Below are 24,969 nucleotides of genomic sequence, written 5' to 3' on the forward strand. Positions count from 1 at the left end.
ATAAAGAACTGTGTATTCAATTACAATGTCCATTTTCGGTATTCTGCTGCCCATCCCCCATAAGAAGCAAAAACACTCTTCCTCTTCCCGCCCCCCCCCAACCCACTTCCAGTTAAACACCATTCAATACTTTCTATCCAGAATATTTTTATTATATGGATTATCCTATACAATGCCTTTTAGGTAACAGGAAGACATTTACAAGTGAAGTGGGATGTAAGTTTTTTTTTATGACTTCCATTCTTCTCTCCCCCCCCCTCTCTCTCTCTCTCTCACACACACACACTCACACAAGCACACTCCTTTTGAATGAATACCAAGTACACAAAGTTATTGCTTTGTCAATACACACCTCAGATCGGATACAAAAATCTACAGTGGCAAGAATTGAGGATTTTCATTTTTATTTTTTTGTAAAAAGTCACTTTTAAATACCCAGCATAAACAAACCTGTGTAGCAGTGTATTTGAGCTTACCCATTACCTTTTTGGGGGAGGAAAGGGGGGGATTTTAAATTTTGAAGCCCATTTATAAAAAAAAGTATTAAAATGTTCACCATTATTTACAAGACCCATTAAATTACACATAAATAAATATATACATTCCAACACACTGTTTTCCCTTATACACATAAAAACCTCCCTGGATATATTTATATATATTTATATATATTCATATATATATATATAACTTTTTGGCCTATATAGGCAAAAAAAATTTAAAAAATGTGCCTATTCTTTCAAGTTTTTTTCCTATTTTAAAAACACAAGACCTGATGACATATATAAAGCTGCAATATCCTGGCATTTAAAAAACGGAAGCAAGTTTATTTTGCATTTATTTTTTTTTAGCTTGAACTAGTTTTTCCTTGTGTAAGAACTGCTACAGTACGCTTTACTGCAGGGATGGGAAGCCTGTGGTATCCCAGGCACTGTTGGACTCCAAGTCCCATCATCCCCAGCCATGATGATGGGAACTGTAGTCCAACAAGATCTGAGCAGCTGAAGGTTCCGCTTCCCCACTTTAGTGCTGGCTGCTCTGTGTTCATTTGAGTCCAGCAGAAGCTTAGTCTGCATTAGAATAACTTCCAGGATTTGTGCCTAGAAGTCTGAATCACTCTCAAAAAGCCCCCAAGAGGTTGCAAGGTGTTCAAATAACCATCAGACAATTTATTTCACTTTATACCAAGTTCAACTTCCCTTTGGATAAAAAATTCCCATTACATTTATAGTCCTGGGTGCCTTGTCAAGGCTTCAGGTACCCTGGGGTTAATACTGAGTTATGTTGTTGCTGGTTTCCAAAGATTTCCAGAACGAGGGAAATCCTGCTTATAACCCTGTTGATGGTCCCATTCTTCTCTTCTTAATCTCTGGCACAGCCATGAGAAGGAAACTGGAAGCATTTGCCTTCTGTTTAACACTAACCTTAGTTTATTGTGACATCTCAGAATGATAAACAATGATTTGTGTGTAAACATGTGATTTATTGAAGCAACCCGGGTCGGCGTGGGGTTTATAGTCCTGGATTGTTATTATCAAACCATAGCTTGCACCCAATCTTGATGCCTTTCAGACATTTTGGATTACAACTCCCATAATCTCTTACCATGGGCTGATGGAAGCTGCAGCCCAAGACAGTTAGAGAGCATCAACTGGGGCAGATTAATTTACACTAATGATGGTTTGTCCTTTTTTAACATACGGATAAACTATACTTGGTGTCAGGCAGGAAGCAAACGCTTCCTATCTCATCCTTGCAACTGCAAAGAGGGAGGTTCTCGATTCCAGGGCTTAGGTAACATTAAAAAACCACGGTTTAGTGTTCCATCTGAACGCTGCTATCAGGATGTACGCAATGAAAAAGAGCATCTTATTCAAAGTTTTGAGAAACAGCACTAAACAGACTTCCATACAAGGGAAAAAAAATAGCACCACTTTGTACTGTTTAAAAGATGTTTTTTTCTTTCTTTTAAAAAATGAAATTAAAAGCTTGTACTCATGTTTATCTTCGGTTCCCTGGTCCCACAATGAATGGATAACAGCAGCTTTAAAGAAAGGAGAGAAAGAGAGACACATGTATCTCATGGAGGAGCCTGAAAAGGATGCTTAAAAAATGAAAAGCACGCCCCGAAGCAAGTTGTAACAAGATTATCTACATGCCCTCTAGGCAAGACGATCTTAAAGTCTGTGTGCGAGAAACAGTATACAAAAGTCTGGCTTCTTCCTCTTTCTCACTCACTTCCGGTGCTTGTCCATTTTCTCAATGCTTTTATTGGTTTCCGCAGGGCTCTGGTCGCCGGCGTTCATGTACGTTTTGTCTGCTATCTTGAGCGCTTCGTTCAGGTAGTTCTGGACGGACGTCATGGCAGCACAGATCGCAGCGCTCCCGAAGCCGTGGGTGATTAGGCTGAAGTGAGTCAAGCAGCCCTGGATGCCAGGGTCTAAGATGGGGCTCGGCCTCGCATTGCCAAGAGGGGTGCGGTCCTGAGTGAGGAGTTCAGTAAATTCTTTGCAGATCTGCCTGCAAGAGACAACACACTGAATTAACTTTCAACAAAACCATCGGCCACCACAGTTAAAAAAGGGGCACGGCTTGCCAAATCAAAGTCAAGAGTGATATTACAGTGGGCAGGTGTGTAGGTGGGTGTGCCTAATCACTTCCACATGTATACTAAAACACAGAAATATATTGTAAGGTCAGCTACCTTAGTGTTTAGGGACGTGGGTGGCGCTGTGGGTTAAACCACAGAGCCTAGGACTTGCCGATCAGAAGATCGGCAGTTCGAATCCCCACAACGGGGTGAGCTCCCGTTGCTCGGTCCCTGCTCCTGCCAATCTAGCAGTTCGAAAGCACGTCAAAGTGCAAGTAGATAAATAGGTACCGCTCGAGCAGGAAGGTAAACAGCATTTCCGTGCGCTGCTCTGGTTCACCAGAAGCAGCTTAGTCATGCTGGCCACATGACCCGGAAGCTGCACGTCGGCTCCCTCAGCCAGTAAAGCGAGATGAGCACCGCAATCCCAGAGTCAGTCACGACTGGACCTAATGGTCAGGGGTCCCTTTACCTTTATCTTAGTGTTTCTCAGACTTGGGTCTCCAGCTGTTGGTGGACTACAATTCCCATCATCTCTGCTAGCTGGAGATGATGGGAGTTGTAGTCCAACAACAACTGGAGATCCCTGCCCCCAAGCATGAGGAACACTGAGCTAACTGAAAGAAATGAAGAACGCAGCTGCCATTTCCTGTGTCACACAAGTCAGCTGTTTGTACAGCTCAGATCAGTGTGTTTGTTATCCTCAGAGCAACCCTACAAGGTAGGCTGAACAAAAGCAGTTATCTTATACCGAATCAGACTGTTCTTCTGTGTAGCAAAGCTCAGAAGCTGGTAGGGGAAAAGAGGTGGTAAAAGAGACGGCAGGAGCGAAGGGAGGCTGGTTTTTCCCACCAGCCACCCCTCCAGCACACTAAGAGCACCACCAAGGAAGGAAGCAAAGCAACCCCAGTAGAGTGCAAGTGTGGGCAGAGCCTTTTGGAGGAGGGGTCTAAGGAACAGGTGTTTCTGACATCACCAACGCACTTGCCATTGGCACCTTCAAGACCACCTCAAGAGGGCAGTGAGAAGCCAGTATTCATTTTATTATTCCTAGAGAAGGCTACAATGTCATACACTGGCTCTCAGAATTTTAAGAGGAAGGGCAAACTACTTTTGTGGGGGTTTTTTAACTGCTTATTTTGCACCGTGTTATCAATTTGAGACCGTTCATGGCTAAACACTCTTAAGCGCACCGTGAAAGTTTCATCAAGGCCCTTGGGGGCCTTTGAGTCACTCATTCCCGCCGCAAATCTGACCCCACAGTTGATGCGGGTCCTGTGAGGGCCTTTAGAGCACCATCTGCTCAGAGTTTGAAATATGAGCTTCAGTTATTGAGGCCCAGGGATGTGGGTGTGCTCTCTCGACCCTTGTGCCCACTATGGCTTTTATGATGTGGCAGGGAAGGTCTGACTGATCCAGAGAGTAGTTAATGCCTCATTTAGGAAGAAGGTGCCCATCGTACTGAAGGACTATCTTCCTCAACAGGACACCAAGTTTCTATGCAACTGCTGCCCTGCCACACACTCACAAACAGACAAAAGCACCCTTTCTTGGGCAAGGGGTTTGAGATCCACGGGGATCCGCCTTGTTTCCCATGTTAGTCAGCGTGCATATGGAATCACTAGGAGATGTCCTCTGGGGATTTGGAGTGCAATGGCTTACAGGTGACACCCAACTCTATCGCTCCATGCCACCTGAATCAGAAGAAGATGTGCAAGTCCTGGACCAGTGCCTGTAGGCAGTGATGGGCTGGATGCAAGCCAACAAACTGAAGCTGAATCATGATTAGATGGAGCTGCTGTGGGTAAGTGGCTCATGGGTACAGAAATTAGTGAGATGGCCTGTCCTGGATAAGGCAACACTCCCCAAAGGAGCAGCTGCATAGATTAGAGGAGTATACTCCTAAGCTACCTGTGAACTGCCCTGCAGATGAAGGGTAGTATACAAATTTAATAAATTTAAAATTTAAAATTTCTCTGAAAGCACAGGTGGGTAATGAAAGGGCCTCAGCTCAGGGGTGGAGTGCGTTTAAAAAGGCCCCGGGTAAAACCCTTGGCTTCTCCAGAAAGGTCTGGGGAAAACTGTTCTCCCAAACAACAAGAAATTAATGGTCTGACTTGGTAGATAAGAAGCTGCTATGTTCCGTGACGAGCACTTCCTGGGCTGGGACAGTCAGGAATCAGTGAACCAACCTCTTAGCTGGGCTACTGCAATGCACTGTGTGTGGCTGCCCTTGAATACAGTCCACAGGGTGCAGCTAGTGCAGAATGCTGCTGCCAGGGTATTACTTGGGCAGCAAGAAAAGATTGTATTACGCCAATCCTTATAACTTGGCACAAGCACCCACATAGCCACCAGGCTCAATTTTGGAGGGTGGTACTAGTGTACCAGGCCCCAAGTACTGGAAGGAAAACCTTCCCTTCTGTATGATCTTCTGCCTAGACCTGCTTTATTTAATCTGCTTTTAAGGTACAGTTGCATGACAATTTCCACAGCTTTGGTTTCGCAGAAGGTATGGAAGGCAACAAAACAGAGACAGTGAATTTAGCTAGCTAGCTCTCACTGGAAAAATAAGTTTAAATACCTACAAATTCCAAACCATTCACCAAGTTTGCAGGCTGTAAGTGGAAATGTGTTGCTGGATGCACCTAAAATGCTTTTGGATGTTTCACATCTTAAAACCCCCACAGGGATCACTGTATTACTAGGATTTGATGAATCTGTGCTCCAAAAGGCACGTGTTGCCTTTTGATCTTGCAAGCATTCGCCAAGACATATTAAAGCTAAAAGGTCCTTATTTCCTCCTATTGACATTTTAAGCACCATTTAAAAATAAAAAGCGTTTTCATCCAGCCCCAAATGCAGAAACATACATAATGCTCTACTTTGGAAAGCTGTCATCCTGAAACAATAGCCTACATGTGATGCATTCTGGAGCCTTCAGATTTCTTCTAAAAATCCTTTCTCCATTCAAAGAGAATTTCATCACTGGATTCAGTAAAAATCGGGCTGCCCTCCAAACCTCAAAATGCTCTAAGCAGACACCATGGTACCCCAACCAGATTTTGGCACAAATCACCATAAAACTCTATTGTATCAGGAACTAGCTATGCAATCCTGAGGTCCATCCAACATTTTTTAAAACACAAAATAGCTACAGCCTCCTAGAGAAGTCCACTATTCCATTAAACACACACACACACACACACACACACACACACACACAAACTTAGGACAAAACAAATGTGGAGAAACAAAAAGCGAAAGGTTGGTTTAAGAATACTCAAAATAAAAATATTTGATAGATTTAGACATCAGACAAAATTCACCTCAAACACTTTCTTTTACTACCCTTCAATCTGCGAGTGTCACCCCCAAAATGGAAGTCTTTTAAAGAACTATTGTCTTGAGCTGAATGGTGATTTTGCATGGATGAGAAACACACCCATTTGCACAAGGCGAGTCCCACCAATTTTCTAACATTCTCCACCGAAGCCCTCTTACCACCACCACCAACCAAGCCACATCCCATGCTGTGCTGAAAAGGTCTTCCCAAACCTTGAGGAGCAACTTGTTCTTGGACTAGAGATGGTGGGTGATCAGCAAAAACCAAACACAGAAGCACCTTTGAATGCTGTGCATGACTTTCAGTTGGGGAGGGAGGAGAGATGAAGCATGCAATTAACTCCACCACTCTAATTTGAACTAAAGCATTCACTTTGGTGAGTTTGAACCCAACTTTGCTGAACTTTGGAAGGAGCACAGGAAACAAGCTGATTCGGAGTCAGAGCCTTGCCCAGTCTCAATGAATAAATTGCCTACAAGCAGGGATGATGAACCTGCTGTTTGACTACAACTCCCATCTTCAGTAGCCACTGGCCATGCTGGCCGATACTGATGGGAGCTGGAGTCCAAGAACATCTGGAGCACCACAGGGGGTCAATGGAGATCAACCGACAGCAGCATTTCGTAATGAGTCTTTTTCTACCCTCCCTGGAGCTGCCAGGAACTGAACAGCCCTGACCACCCAAGGAACCTTGCATGTCAAAAAGCATAAGAATTCAGACAATTTGCTCTGTTACTATGAAAATCGCCCCGATATTCTGTAGCATTGCTTAAGACAGTATCAGGCAAACATATACATTCAACATCTTCAGAAACCTAAGCTTGCTTTAATTTAAAAAAAATGCACTGATGCGGGAGGGGACCCATCTGTGGATACTAGGCAGAGGGCCCTTGAACTTGGAACCAGCCCTTGTAGGAGCCTATAGGCTGTGGACAAGGAAACTTTCAGGTAATTGTTCGATTCCCATCAGCTCCAGCTAGCATGACCCATCCAGCAATATCAGGAAGCCTTGCCTTAAAGCAAGCCTCAACAACTGCCACCATCCTCTAAATCAGGCATAGGCAAACTCCGGCCCTCCAGATGTTTGGGACTACAATTCCCATCATCCCTGACCACTGGTCCTGTTAGCTAGGGATGATGGGAATTGTAGTCCCAAACATCTGGAGGGCCAGATTTTTGCCTATGCCTGCCCTAAATCTTTTAACATGCAGATCACAGTCCTCCTTTACGTAGAACTAAGGGTTATGATACAAATGCTAAAATACACACTGGTCATCCAGGATGCTCATGTTCAAAAAGAGAATACCTACTTTGCAGCCAGCAGCATGTTCTTCCTGTTAGCCATCTCATTACGCCCCAGATGTGGCCGAGTTAAGTATTCGGCCACAGCCTTGGAAGGAAACTCAGTTTCACAGACGTAGCCAAAATCCCGGGCAAGATGTACAGCTTCGCCTGGAAAAGATGAGAAAAAACCACAAAAATAAAGCTGTGATTATCATCCTCTTCTCATTCATTTTATTAATTACCCACCCTTCACGCCAAGGTCCCAGGGTGAGTTACATTAGATATTAAGTTAATATCTAATATTAGTTTAATACCTCCCCTCCAAAAAAACAAAAGCAGTTTGCAGCACAAATTTTACATAATACACCGTTTTCATGATATGCCCTACTTAATACCATAAAGTCCAAGTTAATTTTACAGCAGGCTCATAATTTACGTTAAGTGCGACTCGATATCAAAATCTGTCTAGAAGAAACCTGAGCAATTCTGCCTTGATATCCAAAGGCTGCAATAGGGGTTTCTTTGTTCTTAGTCTAAACCAGTGACTGACAGATTTCTGTCACAGGATAACCCTTGGGGGTGGCCTGTCAGGGGCTGCGTGCGGACAGGGGACCAAGCTGGTGCAACCAGTGGCCAGAGTCAAATATAGGTGGGGTGTCCTCCATTTCTCCTTGCTGCCCAAGGAAAATTAGGCCAAGGCCTCACAAACCTCACCCCCCTTGTTCTAGCTAGCCTATTGGTTTGTTCTAGGGTATGGATCAGCTAGTCTAGGAATGGGAAACTTTTTCACCATCAAGGACTAGAATCTCTGGGGTGAAATGAGTAATACATCGAGAGCTACAGGCTGGCACAGCCAGACCCAAGAGTGGACAGGGCCTGTCTCTTTGTGAGCGCACCAACTTATCCCCCTCCACACACACACACACAAAAACACACAATGCAGAAGAGGAAGTGATTTTCAGCGGGGAACAAGAGAAGGTTCACACCATCTTGAAGCAATCTACCATTTGGACTACAGTTCCCATCAGTTTCACCCAGTCTCTGATCCATGATGGGAGCTTCTGTCCCAAACATCTGGAATGCACCAGGTTGACTATGCTAACTGGGTTGCAGGCTGACCTAATGAGGGTTTCAGCAGTAGCATTGTCACCCTATAAATATGTGGAACTAAGGCGGCGCGAGTCCTCACATACCATACCCTCCAACACAACGTGGCCCAAATCCGGGACACCATTTTCCAGGTCCAAAATCCTGCACAAGTCACGTGAGCCACGCGAGATCACAGGCTAGGAAAAAGTATTTTCTTCGGGTACAGCGCCAAAAACACATAGACATTTGGGGGTGCCTTACAAGATCGTGGACTCCCCCCCCAAAAAAACCCCACTTTTCGGGGGGGAGATCTTTTCCCGAAATCATGCAAGAGACCAAGGTGTCCCAAATGGCTGCCATGCTCTCGTGGGGGGGGGGGGAGATGGCCTGGTTTTCCCATGGCATACATGTTAGGCTAATGGTGGGTCCAGACTCCAAAAAGGGTGGAGACTTATTGAGCTACTCTATTGATCAAACAAAGCTCTCTTGAAAACAAGTTTCAGCAAGAAACCCTTTTTGGACATTTGTCTATACAGAAACATCCTCTTCGGACTGGAGCTCTAGGGATTTTGTTTAGGATTGAGGCAGAGTTTCTTGCATCATCCTACGTCCCCGCCCCACCCCCACCACAATAATTAGCCAAATTCTACCTTCTCATCTGTAATTGGCCTCTGTTCCCAGACTGTTTTTGGAAGATGTCAAAAGAGATTGCAAAATATTACCTCACAATTAAGTAGCTTGGATGAACACAAAATTCCGAGGCGCTTAGATATTTGTAAAGCCGCACAGCGACAGAAGCTACCACGGTTGGGTTACAAGTTTGGCGCATCCCCTCCCATACGGTTGGTGCAGCTTGAACCAAAAAGACACTCATCTAAAACTTGAGGACAACTCCCATCAAAACAACTAGCAAAGCAACTATTCATTTTAATGGATCCGGATTCCACCCAGACAATCCAGTTAAACAAAAGATGTGGGATGCAAAGCATATTTCACCCATTTGAATTCAATCGACCCGGCATTCCGGTGATGGAACACATTTGCTCAGAAAATACAGGATGGTTCACCTATGTTGCAATAAAAGTGATGAACATGCACCAAGTGATCTCTTGCAAGTGTTGAGTGAACCATCATAGATTAGCTGCTACAGACAGGTGGTGCATCATCTCAGACATGCTTGTTTTCAATGGACGCCATTCATACATTCATTTTCCATTCATCAAAGTTAAACATCCATGCACATGTGAACTAGCTCAGCCCCCCCCCCCCGAGTTATTTCAGTTAATTATTTCAAATGGGTGTACACCATGTGCTTAAAGACATGGAACTGCAAATCCATCTAATCCAAAATTTGGAATCTGTGGCCCTGCAGATGTTGTTGAGACTCAAACCAGCCCGAAATAGGATGGCTATCAGTCATGGATGGTGGGAATTGTAGTACCAACACGTTCTCCCTTCCTCCTTCATGAAAACGTCGGCTATCCAGATCTTTTGAGAAGCACTGCCATAAAAAATTCTATGAATAAAAACTTGGGATTGTTGATTACTCAAGCACAGATCAGCTGCTTGTTCACACACAGATGAGTCACAAGGATGGAGTTACAGCAGCTCAGTTTCCAGTTTAGAGTCTGCGCAGTCTCAGATGAACGTTAACCCCCACAAACACGCACAGCCTACATCCAGCATTACATCAGTGGCCCCACCCCCAATTTAATGCTTGTGAAATTGCACCCCCACATTTATCTCTCTCTCTCTTTCTCCCTCCTAATGATTTTGGAGCACTGGGCTTCAACAGGGATGGGGGGGCGTGCAAGTCTCAACAGCAGCACTGGCACACCATGCGGTAGTGGTAAAAAAATAAAAAACAAAAAAAATCAAGTTAAGCACACTTAGGGTAGAACCAGATCCAAACCATATATCTAAAGTACATCCAGTGAATATTTATAGAGCACACTCCTGGGAACTGTAATTAGTTAAGAGTTTTAGGGACGCTGGTGGCACTGTGGGTTAAACCACAGAGTCTAGGACTTGCCGATCAGAAGGTCAGCGGTTCGAATCCCCACAACAGGGTGAGCTCCCGTTGCTCGGTCCCTGCTCCTGCCAACCTAGCAGTTCGAAAGCACGTCAAAGTGCAAGTAGATAAATAGGTACCACTCTGGCGGGAAGGTAAACGGCGTTTCCGTGCGCTGCTCTGGTTCACCAGAAGCGGCTTAGTCATGCTGGCCACATGACCCGGAAGCTGTACGCCGGCTCCCTCGGCCAATAAAGCGAGATGAGCGCCGCAACCCCAGAGTTGGTCACAACTGGACCTAATGGTCAGGGGTCCCTTTACCTTTACTGGGGATTTGGCTCTGCAAATGGGGAAATTCACCCTTCCCAGGATTCTTTGGGGGAAGTCAGGAGTTTTTAAAGGTGTGCTGGATGTGCTTTAAATGCATGGTGCGGTTCTGCCCTTCGTCCTCCAAATCATTTTGGACCACAACTCCAAGCAGCCCCAGCCAGGAATTGCAATCCAGAAACAACTGGAGAGAAACCATGTTGGCAAAGGCTGAAGCAAAAAGTCCAGATATGCGTATTTGGGCTAAAGTCTGAAAATGGAACAACACTGCTTTAGAGGACATGCTCATCCAAGTCACCTCATTTGTCCTTTACCCAGAAAGGCTCTTTTTAAAAAATAAAGAATTAAGACTGACCTTCCACCAACGATGTCAACAAAGTCACATTTGCAGCTTTCCTTCTGCCAGCTGGAAGGTTGAGACCAATTTTGTCCAGCTTCTCCCTTAGAGATCGGCCACCATTTTTAGATTTGGCTCTGCAAATAGCGGGGGAAAGAGGTGGACAGTGTTTTATTTAGCCGCACCCCCCCGAAAGAGGCCACATTTCAAAGCAATTGAGAAATGCCAAATTACTGACATTCAGTGCAGTTCTGTTGTGTTGCACGGGGGTGGGGGGGAGAGGAATCGAGGGCGGGGGGGTCAGAATGGAAAAACAAGCTTTGACCTACTTTTTAATGCTGCATCACATAAACATCAGAAAGCAAGATCAAAAAGAAAGGAAGCGGGGGGGGGAGAATACGCTTTGCCTTTGCATTCACACTATCAAAGATCATTACGCTTACGGCAGGCGTAATGAAAATTGAACCTTTTACAAGCATGGAGCATCAAGTTGACCATTTGTTGCGGCACAAGCATAGATATATTAACCAAGATTGCAATCCCAGCCCAGGCCTTCGAAATCAGGAGTACCATTTGAGAAGGAGGAATATTGGGGAGGGTGGGTCTGAGCTGGATTCACCAGCACACCCCTTTGGTGTTTCAAACCACATGCTTTTGATTATTCCTCAAGGACGCCAATAGCTCTGGTTCTTTTTAGAAAGTAACCACAACAGATGCTCTTAAAACACTCTCTGTGTGTGCTTTAACCTATCCAAAAACCTTGCTCAGAAGATCTCTCCTCTCTCTATCCAAGTTTGAATTATCCATGGGTGCAGTTAGAGGTCGTTTTTAGCCCTAGACTTCATGATCTTGGGCAAGGGAGGGTCCAGTCTTTAGATAACAATCTGTGTTAGTTAAAAATACAGTTAGCCAGGCATAGGCAAACTCGGCCCTCCAGATGTTTTGGGACTACAACTCCCATCATCCCTAGCTAACAGGACCAGTGGTCAGGGATGATGGGAATTGTAGTCTCAAAACATCTGGAGGGGCGAGTTTGTCTATGCCTGCAGTAAGCCAACTCTAACTGCATTGGAGACCCCCTTGCTTGTTCCACTGAGCAGGAGCCCTGGACATCTTTCCAACAAAGTTCTGCTGCCCTGATGATCCCCCTAGGGGTTGCCAGCTTATTGATCTGTCTCTGTAGCTGTGCCTTTAACAGCAGCTTGGTGCACAGACATTAGAAGGGAGCATGGCTCACTTTGCTTCAGAAAGTTTCACCCGCCGGGTGTTTCACCTATGACTTGCTATTAAAGACACATGGGTGTAGGCACGTATCTATGTGTGTGAGAAGTTTGGCCAGTTGGCATCCTTAACAGCAAACTGGAAATTGTACCCTTGGGTTGAAAGGTGGGAGAGGAATCAGCCGATTATTAATTTATGTGAACGCCATTTAAACACTGTGGTACACAGGCGGCCGAGTGAGTAAGAAAACCTGAAAATAATGGGTGCAAGCTTCTCTTTTTGTAGACTGAGAAGCAACGTGTCATATTAACAGGAAAAAGAGAACTTGTTTCTAGACTTGTTATAGCACTTTTCATTTCTGGAAATGCAAGGGGTGCTAAAGAGAAAGAAGAGCGTGAACACAGAGCTTGGAAATAAACTGCATTAGGATGCAGCGTTTGGGTTTCACTCTCTCTCCCTGCGCAAAATTGTTGAGACACAAAAATGGTATTTACATGCCGTTTGGCTTAAGAGGTGGTATGAGAAGCTCTAGTCACTGGAATAGTTTTGACGGGGCAGGGGGGAGGAGAGAAGAGGGGGGTGGAAATCACAGCCTCCTACCTTCGAAGAACCCCTCCCAGCAACGAAGCGTTGAGACATTCCGGAGGAGAGAGCCTTCTCTGAACCTCTGCTACTGTCACTTTGTATTTAGACGTCGAACTGAGAAGAGAGAGCCGCCCAGGAACAGAGCAGAATACTTCGTTGGGGTTGATCACGACGCCGATAAGTCCATCCTTCTGGCAAGGGAGACCTAATGCATTGTTTTTCGTTAATGAAATAGGACCTAGGAGAACCAAGATATACAGGGGGGGAAAGAGGATGGTGTGTTTTTTTCCCCACTTTGGGGTTTTCCTTTAGGGAAGTCTAAATCGCTTAACATTTAATAGATCTATTAGACGTCATAAATCCACTGTATTTTATTAACCCATTAAGATGCATTTCCCAATGGGGTTCTCATGAAACTTTTAACTGCAAACTATACAGCAAGAAAGTGAAAAATGTAGAAGACCATCCACATTTGATGCACTCCTACTAAGATTATTTAATGATAAAAGAATAATACATACATATATATGCATGCTTAACTGGTTTTCCAGTTTGCAGCAATGCAGCCTATTTTTCTCTGGCAGAAATGCTCAGTTTTATTGTTGCTATAAAATGCAAGCTTCATTTAACTAAAGGAAGTTTCCTTTTTCTGAAACCTGAAATGGCATTGGGTGGCTGCATGCCCTACTTGACAGGGGAAAATCCTCTGTCTGAACAGCTGCTCCGTCTTTAACAACAAAAAACCGTAAGGTGGGAGAATATCAACCTGGAATCTGCCCCTCACCTGGATTACAGACTGAGCAAGCATAAAGGTCACCGTATTTCCCACTATCATGAGATCATTGCATTTATTTAACTTACAGTAATAATTTCTCATATCTACATTTGCATATTTCATGCAAATCTATATCCTCTTTCTTTAGTTATGCATTCCCTGCTTTTTTGCGTGGGGAGGGGGGATTTGTAAGCAGCCACCATAAATGCACAGTTGCATTGCAGGAATTGTAGTAAAGTAAGCAAGTCAGTAGAACTTATCTTACGTGTGCCTGAGAAACAGTCATGTTTTGCCAAATCAAAGGCCGGTGTCCCCTCCCCCCCCTCCTTATAATGTATGGACCAGGAAACGGTTTAACAATCAGGCCCAATACTTTTCTTTATCAAAAGAGGAAGATTCTCTAGCGGCATGAAGCTGACAGCAAAAAATAAATTAAAAAAATACTTCTGCCGTGAGCTAATTCTCAGATCGGCACAGATTACAGCAAAACAACATTTCTGCTTTTTCTCAGTCACATTTTTCCTTTCCAAGTCACCCTGGGGTTTTTCAGGAAAAACTCTCCTTTGATTATTATTTTTAAACAAAGTAGAGGGAAGGAAGGGACAGAGAACAGGATTCAAGGAGTTCATCTACCCTGGTATCCCCCACATCAGTCTCCCCCCCCCCAAAAAAAATGCCACCAATGAAAACTTTTCACTGTGGATAAATCCTAAAGCCCATGCATTTAGAAGCAATAGGGCAGCAAGGTTAACCCATTCCTCCCTGCTTAGAAAGCCTGAAGGCAATTTCACTTTTCTCCCTCCATGCCTGCCTGTACCTATCTGTGTATTTGCCTGTATCTTTCAACAGAGATCTCCCCACCACCCAGGTCATTAATGAAAGTAGTGACAAGTCTTCCCTTTCTAATAAGGAAAGGAAAGCAACATGAGCAAACTCGTAGATGCAGGAGAGAATAAAGACCTTTGCTTCAAAACAGTGGCATTCCCTGGTTAATTTGATAACAGGCAAAAGCTCTTAGCCTTTTCTCCAGCCTGTATTGTAATACTTAGGATCCACATCTACTCTTCCCTGGATTAGATCAATAGAACATTCCTTCCCGCTACCCAATCAGCTTTTGACAATTCTTCATTAATTCACCTGCCTTGCCAAACACTCCTGCTTCGCTTCCAAAGACCATATGAATAAGGAACCAAAAATTCAAAAAGTATCTGCAATAGCCTTAGATTTTTGCCTTACACGCTCAGGGATAGAAGCTCGTTCATTTCAGAGACTCTTGACATAATCATACTGTAATCTGCACAATGCAAAACCATAACTTGGTAATAATCTTAAGAGGGGAAGCAATCACTTTCCCATAGAATAGAATATTGAGGCTTAAAAAGCAACAGTTCACCCATGTGAATGTTGCATCAGGATATTTTTTTTCCTGGTATGGCAGGTACAGTTATTTGCTGTTGCTGGGGAAATTACAGCTCAGACTAGTTTTTAAAGTTTCCACAAGAAAATTTAATAACCCATTTTATTAGTCCCAAATTCCACATCCTGGATTTTTTTTTTAACAGCCTTTAAAAGCATCTGTATGTAAACAAATGCACACTCCAGTCAAACCCACAACCTACTTACTTTGGAGTAAATGGGTTACAGTATATGGAATACAGCCTCCGGCACACATGCTAGCTCATGCAGAGAACTGGAAAGGAGTAGGGGAGCTCTATTTTTCATTTACAGAAACTTAGTTTTTTAAAAAAGAAAAAAGCCACACGGAAGAAAATCTTTTTTCCAAAACAATCTACCACTATGAAACTAGCCTTTATTGGTTAGAAATTCTTATCTTTTTAAAAAGAAGACAAGAGGAAAAACCAACAGGAGAATGCAGATTTACTGACCTTTTCTAATGACTGTCTGGTCATGCATTAATAAATGCTGATCTTCCACATGCTGGAGAGAGAATGTGAAATTTTTAGAACACAATTGTGGAATAAAGAAAATACACACACACACACACACCCCACTACACGAAATGCACATACACAATGCTATTTTCCTCCAAATGGCTATTAACCTACGGATTAACTTTAAGGCTAAACCCTAAACATATTAATTGCAAGAAGAGCCTTTTATTCCAATAGGATACCCACGTAGTGACCAGAGACCAACAATCAGGTGTACAGTCTTCTCTTCAGAATGCATATAGAGGTGCCAGCCCTACTGAAATCAGTGGCGCTTTATTTTTATGCAAGTTAGTGTGTGTTGCCCATTTCTGATGCTAACTCAGAATTCAGTCCCATTAAGTTAGCTTATTTCTCAGAGGGTATCTGCGCACATTTAGGACTGCAGCTCCATGCACTTAACTGCACACCGATTTCACCAGGACTTCAGGACGACTAGTAAGAGATAAATTTCACCCAAGGCTTTTACGGATTGCAGTGTGCACAAGAAATGAAACTGCAGTTCTGCTGCCCTAATTTGGCTTCCGAAATGGGGACCATTATAAAGTTTTGTGGACTGATTACCTTCTCTTCAGTCCGGAAGAAAAAGATGTTGGACAAAAAGGAAGGCGAGCCACGCCATACCGTTAAATTATTAAAGGACACCTGACATACCGTACATTTAAAACACATGACTTCCCCCAAAGAATCTTGGGAAGTGTAGTTTGCCCCTCACACCGCTACACATTCCTAGCATCCTCAACAAACCACAGCTCCCAGGACTCTTTGGGGTAAATCATGGGCTTAAAATGTGCATTAGGTGTCCTTTAAATGCATGGAGTGGATCTGTCCAGGGTTTGTTCTGCAAATTAGTAAACGGATCTAGCTTCTTGCTGAGCAAAATGGTGGGCTCCAGTCTCCAGTGTTTCCCACCCCCCAAAGAGCCTGTTCTGTATGGTCTATTCATAGCGGTGATATTCTGCAGATTTTGGAACACAGTGCAAGAAATGGAACTTTTAGGTGACCGGATTTAATCTATAAGACACTGCAGTCTCTGTGCGTTGGTCAATAATGCAGAAGTGGGTTCTCTTGCAACGGTTTTGTATAACGACCAAGCATGCAACCCTGTGTGTGCTTAGCTGGGAGGAAGTCCCATTGAACCCAATGGATCTTACTTCCAAGCAGGCAGGCATAGGGCTGCTCTGTAAGAGAATGAAGGAGGGACTCTCCAAATCTCTCCTTGCAGTGAACTCACTAAGCCAGCCACTCCTCAGCAATGCAGGGATAATTCTGACCTAACTCAAAAGGCAAATTATTGAACTAGATGTGAAGTGCTTTGAACTAGGGTCAGGAGTGGCTGTGCTCCTCTAGATCATCCTCTGACCACTGGCCATATTGGCAGGGGCTGGTGGGAGTTTGAGTCAATGAACAAGTTCTCAATTCCTCAGTTAGGGGACTAAAACCCTGTTCACATATCCAACCAAGTAAATCATCCTCTTCCTCATCATCACTGAAGCACTCTATGGATGCCAACCATTTATGGAACAAGAGACAGGGCACATGAGTCTCCTCCATGGCTCTTCCATGCAAGAATGTGGTGTGGCGACCCTCCAGACATGTCTAGACTCCAGCCAGTATGGTCAATGGTCAGGGAAGTTAGGAGCTCAGCAAAATCTGGAGGGCCACAGATTCCCCCAACCCTGACCTGGAAAGGTTCAGATCCCTGTTCAGCTACAATTCTCATGGAGTGATGTTGGGCCAGTCACTATCTCTCAGCCTAACCTACCCCAAAGGGTTGTTGCGAGGACAAACTGAGGGAGGGGCATGTATGCTGCCTTGAGCTCTTTCAAGGAAAGTCAGGTATAAATGAAAAGCATAAAGAAGGATCAGCCCTTAAGTTTGCCACGTTTGACTGATGCTCACATTCCAGGTGTTTGCTTTTCTGTTGGGCCTCATGGAACTTAGGAAGCTGTCTCAACAGAGTCAGGACATTGGTCCATCTAGCTCAGTATATTGTCTACAATGATGGGTAGCAACTCTCTAGGGTTTCTGACAATATTTTCTCCCAACCCTAATTTGGTGGTCCTGGGGACTGAACCTGTGGATGCTCGACCACCAAAGAAGACTCCCTTTGGTGAGGCAACCAAAGCTTTTCTTCTAGGCTACAGGGCATCCAGAACTGCAGAGACACCATTTATCACTTTCGCCAATCTTTACCTGCACCTCTTCCATCTGGTGGGCCATTTCATGCAGTCCTAGGTTCTCTGCCAAGCTGGAAGCATCGAGACCGTGGCCGTGAGGCAGGAGCAGCTCAGATCGCCTGTAGGTTTCCCTTCTCACCCCAGCAGAGCCGCTTTCCAGAGCCGGGAGATGGGGCACCAAACCAGACCGAGCGTGGTGGGACAAACTGGAGTGGTCCTGGCTGGTCTGTCGGCTGGGCCAACTGGTTTGCTGCTGGCTGGGGGGAGGCGGTGGTGGCTGGTGGAGCGGGTTGATGGAGAAAGGATCGCCCAGGTGAGAGTAAGGATCACTGGACTGGGAGTAAGGCAGAGGCTGGTACGGGGGCGGGAAGTAAGGGGGCTGGAAATCGGAGGCCCCCGAGTGGGAAAGGGGGGGTGCCGGACTGTACAAGTGCTGGCTGACGGCTGAGAGGTGGGGCAGTCTGGGGTTCCCATTGCTGCTGCTGTCGTGACGGTCCTATAGAAAGAAAGATGCTGTGTCAGTCCAAGGCATCATAGGGTCTGGACTGGGTGGGAGAAGCAAAGAGGAGGAAGTTGATTTCTATAAAAGAGGTACCAGCCTGAAAGGAGGATATTTGGAGAGGGAGAGGTCATTGGTAGCCCCACTCAAGGAGCCAACAGCACATTTGCATCCCAAGGGAAAAATCAGGAAGCAAGGTCCACTGTAAATTGACAAGTCTCAGTGTTACATTCTGTAGCATTGCAAGTTGGGCTGCAATGTTACACTTACCTGGCATCAATGGATCTTACTCCTGAGTAGACGTGCATAGGGTTGTGCTTCAAAAGCCTTGCAGGCTTCAATTTATTATTCTTTACTTGGCACACAAGGATTTGTAGTCATAGTCCTCCAAATGACCCATTTGAAGTAAGAAAGTAACAAGGAAACTCTCTGGATGAGTCTAAAATATCCTCTCCGCCCCCCCTTTTTTTAAAAAAAAGAACTTTACTTTGAAGCAAGCAGTCTGAAGACTGCAATCTAACCCTGAATGAGGTAGGGGGGATTATATGCTAGCACCTGATGGACCAAAATTAAATTTTATCTGAGGACTGCAGCCTCACTCACCCACTTAAAGTTCAAATGATCTTATTTTCAGCAAATGTGTTTGGGACCAGTTTGGTTTTTAGGAACCTCCTGCCTCATTCATAAATACAAATACTTTTTAAGTCAACACACTAATTTAATTTAAGTTCAGTTTCAATTCGATGGAGATATAGGGGAAAGAAAGGGAGGTAGGAGAGTAAAGCCAAGTCACCCTGAAATCCTTAAATGTGCGCTCCAAACCTACAACTTGTTTACTCAGAAGTAAGTGCCACAGAGCACATGGACTCCCAAAGTGTACATAGGATTGCACTTTGGGCTTCCTGCCATAGAGCTGGGAGGCTTTTTGCATTTACTTAGATCAAAGTGCATGTCCTTGAAGGAAAACCCCATTTATGTCAATGTATCTTACTTCCAGAGAAAATTTGTTTAGTACTGTAAATTTTGAGTTTGTTTTTTATTTAATTTGCTTAGATTTGGTGGGGGATAATCAATTTGTTCAATACTGTGGAAAGAAGGAAATTTCCCCCATTTGATATAAAGAAAGATGTACTCTCCTTACTACCTAAAAAGCCCAGAATTGAAATTTGGTGACTACAAGTTTGATGTCGACTGTATTAGTGTTCCCTTCCTTAAAAATAAGCAAATGCTTGCCTTCACATTGTCTTAAAGTACAAATCCACTGTCTTGGGAAATGTCTTACAACACTCCTATGCCCATCACAGAGTTAATTTAAAAAATACCCCCCTCCCGTGGCCATTGAAAAGTTAATATAACTCACTACCCAGGGCGCCTGTTAAGGAGGGAGAGAACAGAGTATTAAAATCTGCCAAAAACAAAACAGCTACCTTTCCAGTACTGATTTGTTTAAAAAGCAAACATGTAATCTTGAAACCCACCGAATCATTTAGCAAAAAAAAAAATTCTCCTGGACCTCAACGCAGCATTAATCAATGAATGAATGAAATTAAACTTTTCGACAAAAACACCAAGCAATTTAAAGCATGTCTAAACCACACTGATAAGCCTGGGGTTTTTAAAAGCCGCTTCTCCCTCCACGCTCGTTAAACTAACAGGGGCGGGTTAATCAGAAGAGAATGGAGATCCCGACCGGGACCCTGCGGGAAGGGAAGCGGGGGCGGCAGCGGATTCTGGAAGGAGACAGAGACGCTGCGGTGTGACCAATGGACCAGAGGAAGGAGGGAGACGCTGCCACCTTCAAAGGCATCAGAAATAGAATGACTTGGGGGGGGGTGATTGAAGGATAACCTGACGGTGCCATCAATTATTTTATATTTATTTATTTTCTTTTTTATTATTACTATTTTCGTGTCCCTCTGCACATTTCTCTGGGCGTTCAACAAAACCTGATCCCAGGGAAATGAAATAATGCCGAGAAATAATCTGTACCCACTCCGAGTTATCTTTGCTTTTTCCTCTCTCACCTATCGCAGGCACCCAAAACAGAAGCGAAAAACAGCGCTTAGCAAAGACTTGCGCTCTAGAACTCGCGCTCAGGATTTCATAGATATTGTTAAGCCAAAGCGCACTTGAGATGACTTTTAGATGCTGGATTTCACCGAAGCCTTCAGGAAGGAAGCGAAAGCGGACCTCATTTCAAGAGGAAGAGAAAGTTGCACACCTCATCTTCCAGATATCTATCCAGGCGACCCTGCCATTTTCTTATACTGTACCAATAGTAGGGCAAATCCTGGCCATGTCCACTCAGAAGTCAGCCCCGCTTAAATCCACGGGACTGAGCCCCAGGTTCAGTGTGTATAGGATTGCAACTCCGGCTGCGCTCCTTTGCACTCTTTACCATTGCACGCAGAGTAGGGCGAGAGGGATTTACTTCCAAGTAAGCATGCCAGAGGCTCGCATTGCCCCTTGTCCCTATCTGGGACTCGCTCCGAAGCTAAAAGTGAATTTTAAAAGAGGCGCAGCTCTACGAAGAGATCAGGGGATCAGTTCAAATCCGTAGGATCTCCCTCCTGCAACAAAGACTGCAGAAGCCCACGGGATGATTTTCCGCTTCCCCGAGAAAAGGCCATTTCAGATTGGGATGCGGACTTTGCAGTAACTGGCCTGGGGCTAAAAAGTCCTAATGTGGCCTTTCAGCTCCCCCAGCTTAATCTCAAACGGTGTCCTCCTTGATTCCAAATCCACCCTCCCCCTGTGCACCGATCAGCCAGAGGGAAGGCCTCGCTGCACACGGGACTTACTCCCGAGTAACGCTGTTTGGGCTCTTGCTGCAAAGGTTCTGTGCACACTTTACTGGGAAAAGCCAAGCAGCCTCGTCGATTGCTGTGGGGCAGACGTGTTAAAGAGGAGCAGGCTACTGGGCGTCCCTTAAAACGCCCAAACAAATTCCACCTACATGAGCGCCTTGTGGATCGCACCTTTTCCTGCAGCCTTCTGCATCATCGCTGGGAAGGGAAGGCCTGAATTCCCAGTGCAATACACTTCGCGCTCCGATCCTAAATGGGTTTACACGAAATGTTTACATGAAAAGCGGGTGGGGGAAGGAGATAGTCTCTCCTAATCTATCGCAGCCCTACGTGGAATGTAAGAGGGGGCAATCCCGAAAGGGCTTTTTAAAAAAGAAAAAGCGCTCTCCTTATTCTGGATTAATTAATTCGGATTAACTGCAACCCGAGCTCCTCACAAGGCTTTGAGAGGATCGGAACACACCAGTTTCCAGCCATAGAATTGCAGAGTTGGCAGGGCTCGCAAGGGTCATCTAGTCCAACCCCATTACGCACCCCACTTGAAGTTGGGACAAGGCCCTTGGCTAGAAAGTAGGGCGGAGTAATTTAACCACACGAAAAGTGACTTTAGGCACCAGCCCGTTGTCCTCCCCCCTTCACATTTTTGAGGGTTCTTTTTGCAGGGTGGATAAGAGCAATGTACAAAGCTTCTCCGGTTGAACTTCTGCCCGCCGCGCACAGATTTAAAGGGGAAGGAGCCCTGCCAGAGTTCCCACCAAACCCTCCGGGCAGCCGTCCTCGAAGTATAACTCGGCTGCGTGGGCATCCATCTCTTTTTCTCTCTGCGCCGCCCCCGGGAGGAAAAGGAACCGGGCCAAGCTGCTTTTCCCAGAGGGCACGGGCGCCACTTCGATGCCAAGACCGCCGACTTCCTGCCATCCCCTCCCGGGGCCTCTGTCTCTCTCCTCCTGCCTACCTCGCTGCCTCCCCGCATGGCAAAGAAGGAGCGAGCGGCCTCCCTTCCGCGCTGGGCAGAACCCGTCCGACAGGCTGGAGCGCTTGCCTCGCCGAGGGAAGATCTCCGGCGCTCGCTCTTCCCTCCTTCAGCCCCCCTCCCCCGGCCGTGGGCGGACTTCCGACGGGGCGCGCACGCACGCACCTCGGCCGAAAAAGCGTGCGGAAGTTTGCACTGATTTTCACCTCGGGGAGGAAAAAAGAACGGCGAGCAGGAGCAGCTCGGAGGGGATTAAGCGTTTCCGCTCCTTCCTGAACGCCGCGCTGTCGGAGCACAAAAGGGGGAAATCACTGCTCAGTGTTTTCTGGGAGGGCAGATCTACCCTGTCCTGAAGTTTTGGGGAGACCAGGGACTTCTTTCTGCTCAAACAGGGTACACACAGAGGTGTCTACTCAGAAGAAAGCCCCATGACTTCCAGGGGACTCACATCCAGGATAGGACCACTACCGTCGGAAAATGAAGGTTTTGGAAGGGGGGTCGCCCACCACTCAGTTTTAGAATTATCTAAAATGCCATTTCAGCCTGAGCGCATTGCGACTGCCAGGCTTTAAGGGCGCACCGAACCGCAGCCGCTTAGGATACCGTCTCCAGTTTCCGCGCTCTTGGAACGAATTCCAGACGCTGCGCAAACGCGGCTATCCACACTCTGGACCTCGACCATGCTGTGCGTTTTTATTGCTGGGGGTGCAACGCACGAGAAAAATGTCCCTCAGGGACTCACTTGAGTTCTCCAACTACTGTACTTGAAGGAACCGTTTCTCTCGGGGGAAATCCCGCTAGCTTCAGTAGGACTACTCTAGAGTAAGCGGGAATTGGGGTTTTTTAAAAAAAACACACAAACGAAAAAATATTGGGTGATTTAGGCATAATCCCACTGAATTCAATGGTGCTGCTTAGTTACTACCGAGAAAGTCTGCGACTAGGACAGTAGCCACATCCTCCAAAGCGGAGAGGGGAGGTGCCAATCACGTCCCCCCCCCCCCGAGGCAGCTTCTCCGCCAGCTTTGATGACCTTGGTTGCAACATCTTTTTTATTATATGCATATACAAAAGAGAGAGAGAGAGGATTGTTCGGAGGTTCTTGCTATTTTAACACACAATTCAAGGTCCGGGACCATTAACTTGCGAGTTCGAAGGGTCCAGAGAGCAGAAAGCTGCCAAACACTGCCATCCTATTGCGCAAATTCCACGTAAAAATGCTTGGGGTTCATTATCTCATTAGGGGACGAACACCTCAGTCGGCTCCCGCAGCAAAGCTGACTCATTCCATGCAAACTTGCATCTCATCTTAACTTGATCCAAGCACCAATTTTAAGTTTTAGAGCGCCCCATTCTATAATGTCTTGTTGCACCCCCTGCCCCGCGCAAGATGGTTTTCTTTGAATTTAAAGTCAGAATGCAATAAAGGCATCCAAGGTATTAAACTGTAGTTCGATCAATTAATTCTACAATTTATGCCTCAACAGGACTAGCGCCTTATTTTCCTTTATGAGCAAATCAAGCTCCACCGATTTTCAATTATTTGCTGCCTGGCCAGAGTGCCTAAGCGGCCTCTTTTTGTTCGAAATAAACTCTCTCTAAATCCCTTGTTTCCATCCTCACATCTTTAAAGGCTCCAATCCAAGCACCCCCCCCCCATTCCACCGGCGGATGCGCCTACCGCCTGCCCCTTTTGTTTCCCGTCCAAGAAAAGAAAGCCCCAGCCAAACCACTGAGGACTAGCCCCGTGCACAGCCCTAAGCTCTCACCTCACAGTCCTCTTCGTACTTGACATTGTCTGCTAGTTTCCACAACATGGCGTCCAGTATCCCCCAAAAATTAAAATATAAACCAGAGAGGGCAAAAAATAAAAATAAAACAAAAGGGCGTCCCAGCCCAAAAGTCGTTAATCCAGCAACTGCGGGGGGGAAGAGCAGCTCTTCCCCGCCACCTTCAAAGGGCTGTTTTAATGGGCAGGCATATAGGCAGACTAGGGGAGAGAACTTCACTTCCCGGGAAGTAAGTGACTGAGCCTCTTTTCACCGGCTCCCCTTAATGGCAATCTCATTAGCATAGCTCCTCCCCAGGGACGGCCCGGGACGCGGGGGCTTCCCCTGACAGGCGGCGCCAAGCTAGCCAATAGCGAAGGAGCCGCAAGCCGCTTCTCGGCAAGCCGCGCCCCCCTGGCGCTCTCGGCTTTGGAGCGTCTCCAAGGCGCACACACGCGCGCCTGGGAAAGCGCCAGGCTGCCCAAAGGCGCACACGCATGGCTAGCAAGGGGGCGGGGAAAGGGCCAAATGTCTACCCAGGGCGCGCGCACGCAAACGACGGAGAGCGCTGCAAGCTGCCATGCACGTTTGGAGCTGGAGCCGAGACGCGGAAGGGTCTCCAAAATATTGTTTTATTTAAAAAAAATTAAAAGGCCAAGAAAAAAAGTTAACCCTTCTTTGGCCAGAAGAGGATGCTGGCAGCACAGCAAGCCAACCACCGGATGGAAAGAGTTGGAAACTGCATTAAAAGGAGAGAGAGAGAGAGAGCAAGCGGAGAACAAGAAAACCGAGGCAGCAGTAGCCCCCGCCTGCCTGCCTCCCCGCCCCAAAAGGGAGAAGGGGGAGTTTGCTCTGGGTCACAGAAGAGAAGCTAACATAGGTGTTAATAGTTCCCAGAATACACGGCTAGATGAGAAACCACAAAGGGAATTTATGTGGGTCGTTCGCCTGCTCTCTGCGAAGCCATCCGCTCCTTTTTTTAAAGGCCTTGCGCACAGCGCGCTACTTTTAAGTCTAGTTTTGATGTGCTTCGTGTTTTAATCTCGAAACCCATAAACTAGGGCAATACCCTTCCACCAGGCCGGCTTCTCGCCACAATTTAGCTGCCGGTGTTTTGCTCAAGAACATCTTACGTCTGATAAGCTGTCCCTTAGGGAACCAGGAAAGCTTGGATCGCCACTTGACGATATTTTGGTTGGTCTAATTAAAGGCATTACCCGCTTTTGA

The 24,969-nt window shown here is 45.8% G+C and overlaps 1 protein-coding gene across 3 annotated transcripts in view; it reads right to left on the reverse strand.

Annotated features, from left to right (window-relative positions):
• Positions 1 to 387: 387 nt before the first annotated feature.
• TFAP2C (transcription factor AP-2 gamma) overlaps positions 388 to 24,969 on the reverse strand; it is a 32,788-nt gene continuing 8,206 nt past the window's right edge. The window contains exons 1-7 of one of the 3 annotated variants that reach the window (XM_081867902.1): positions 23,743 to 24,007; positions 17,711 to 18,190; positions 15,452 to 15,503; positions 12,806 to 12,995; positions 11,003 to 11,121; positions 7,247 to 7,388; positions 388 to 2,520 (exon numbers count right to left, since the gene is read on the reverse strand). In XM_081867902.1, coding sequence (XP_081724028.1) covers positions 2,235 to 2,520; positions 7,247 to 7,388; positions 11,003 to 11,121; positions 12,806 to 12,995; positions 15,452 to 15,503; positions 17,711 to 18,190; positions 23,743 to 23,790 — 1,317 coding nt within the window. In that variant the 5' untranslated portion in view covers positions 23,791 to 24,007 and the 3' untranslated portion in view covers positions 388 to 2,234. Of the gene's footprint in view, positions 2,521 to 7,246; positions 7,389 to 11,002; positions 11,122 to 12,805; positions 13,029 to 15,451; positions 15,504 to 17,710; positions 18,191 to 23,742; positions 24,008 to 24,969 lie in introns of those variants that run through there. The other 2 variants (XM_081867900.1, XM_081867901.1) reach the window with 2 other exon arrangements.

Source organism: Podarcis erhardii (genome assembly GCF_964252035.2).
Source record: "Podarcis erhardii genome assembly, chromosome: 6".
In the NCBI taxonomy this organism is placed as follows: domain Eukaryota; kingdom Metazoa; phylum Chordata; class Lepidosauria; order Squamata; family Lacertidae; genus Podarcis; species Podarcis erhardii.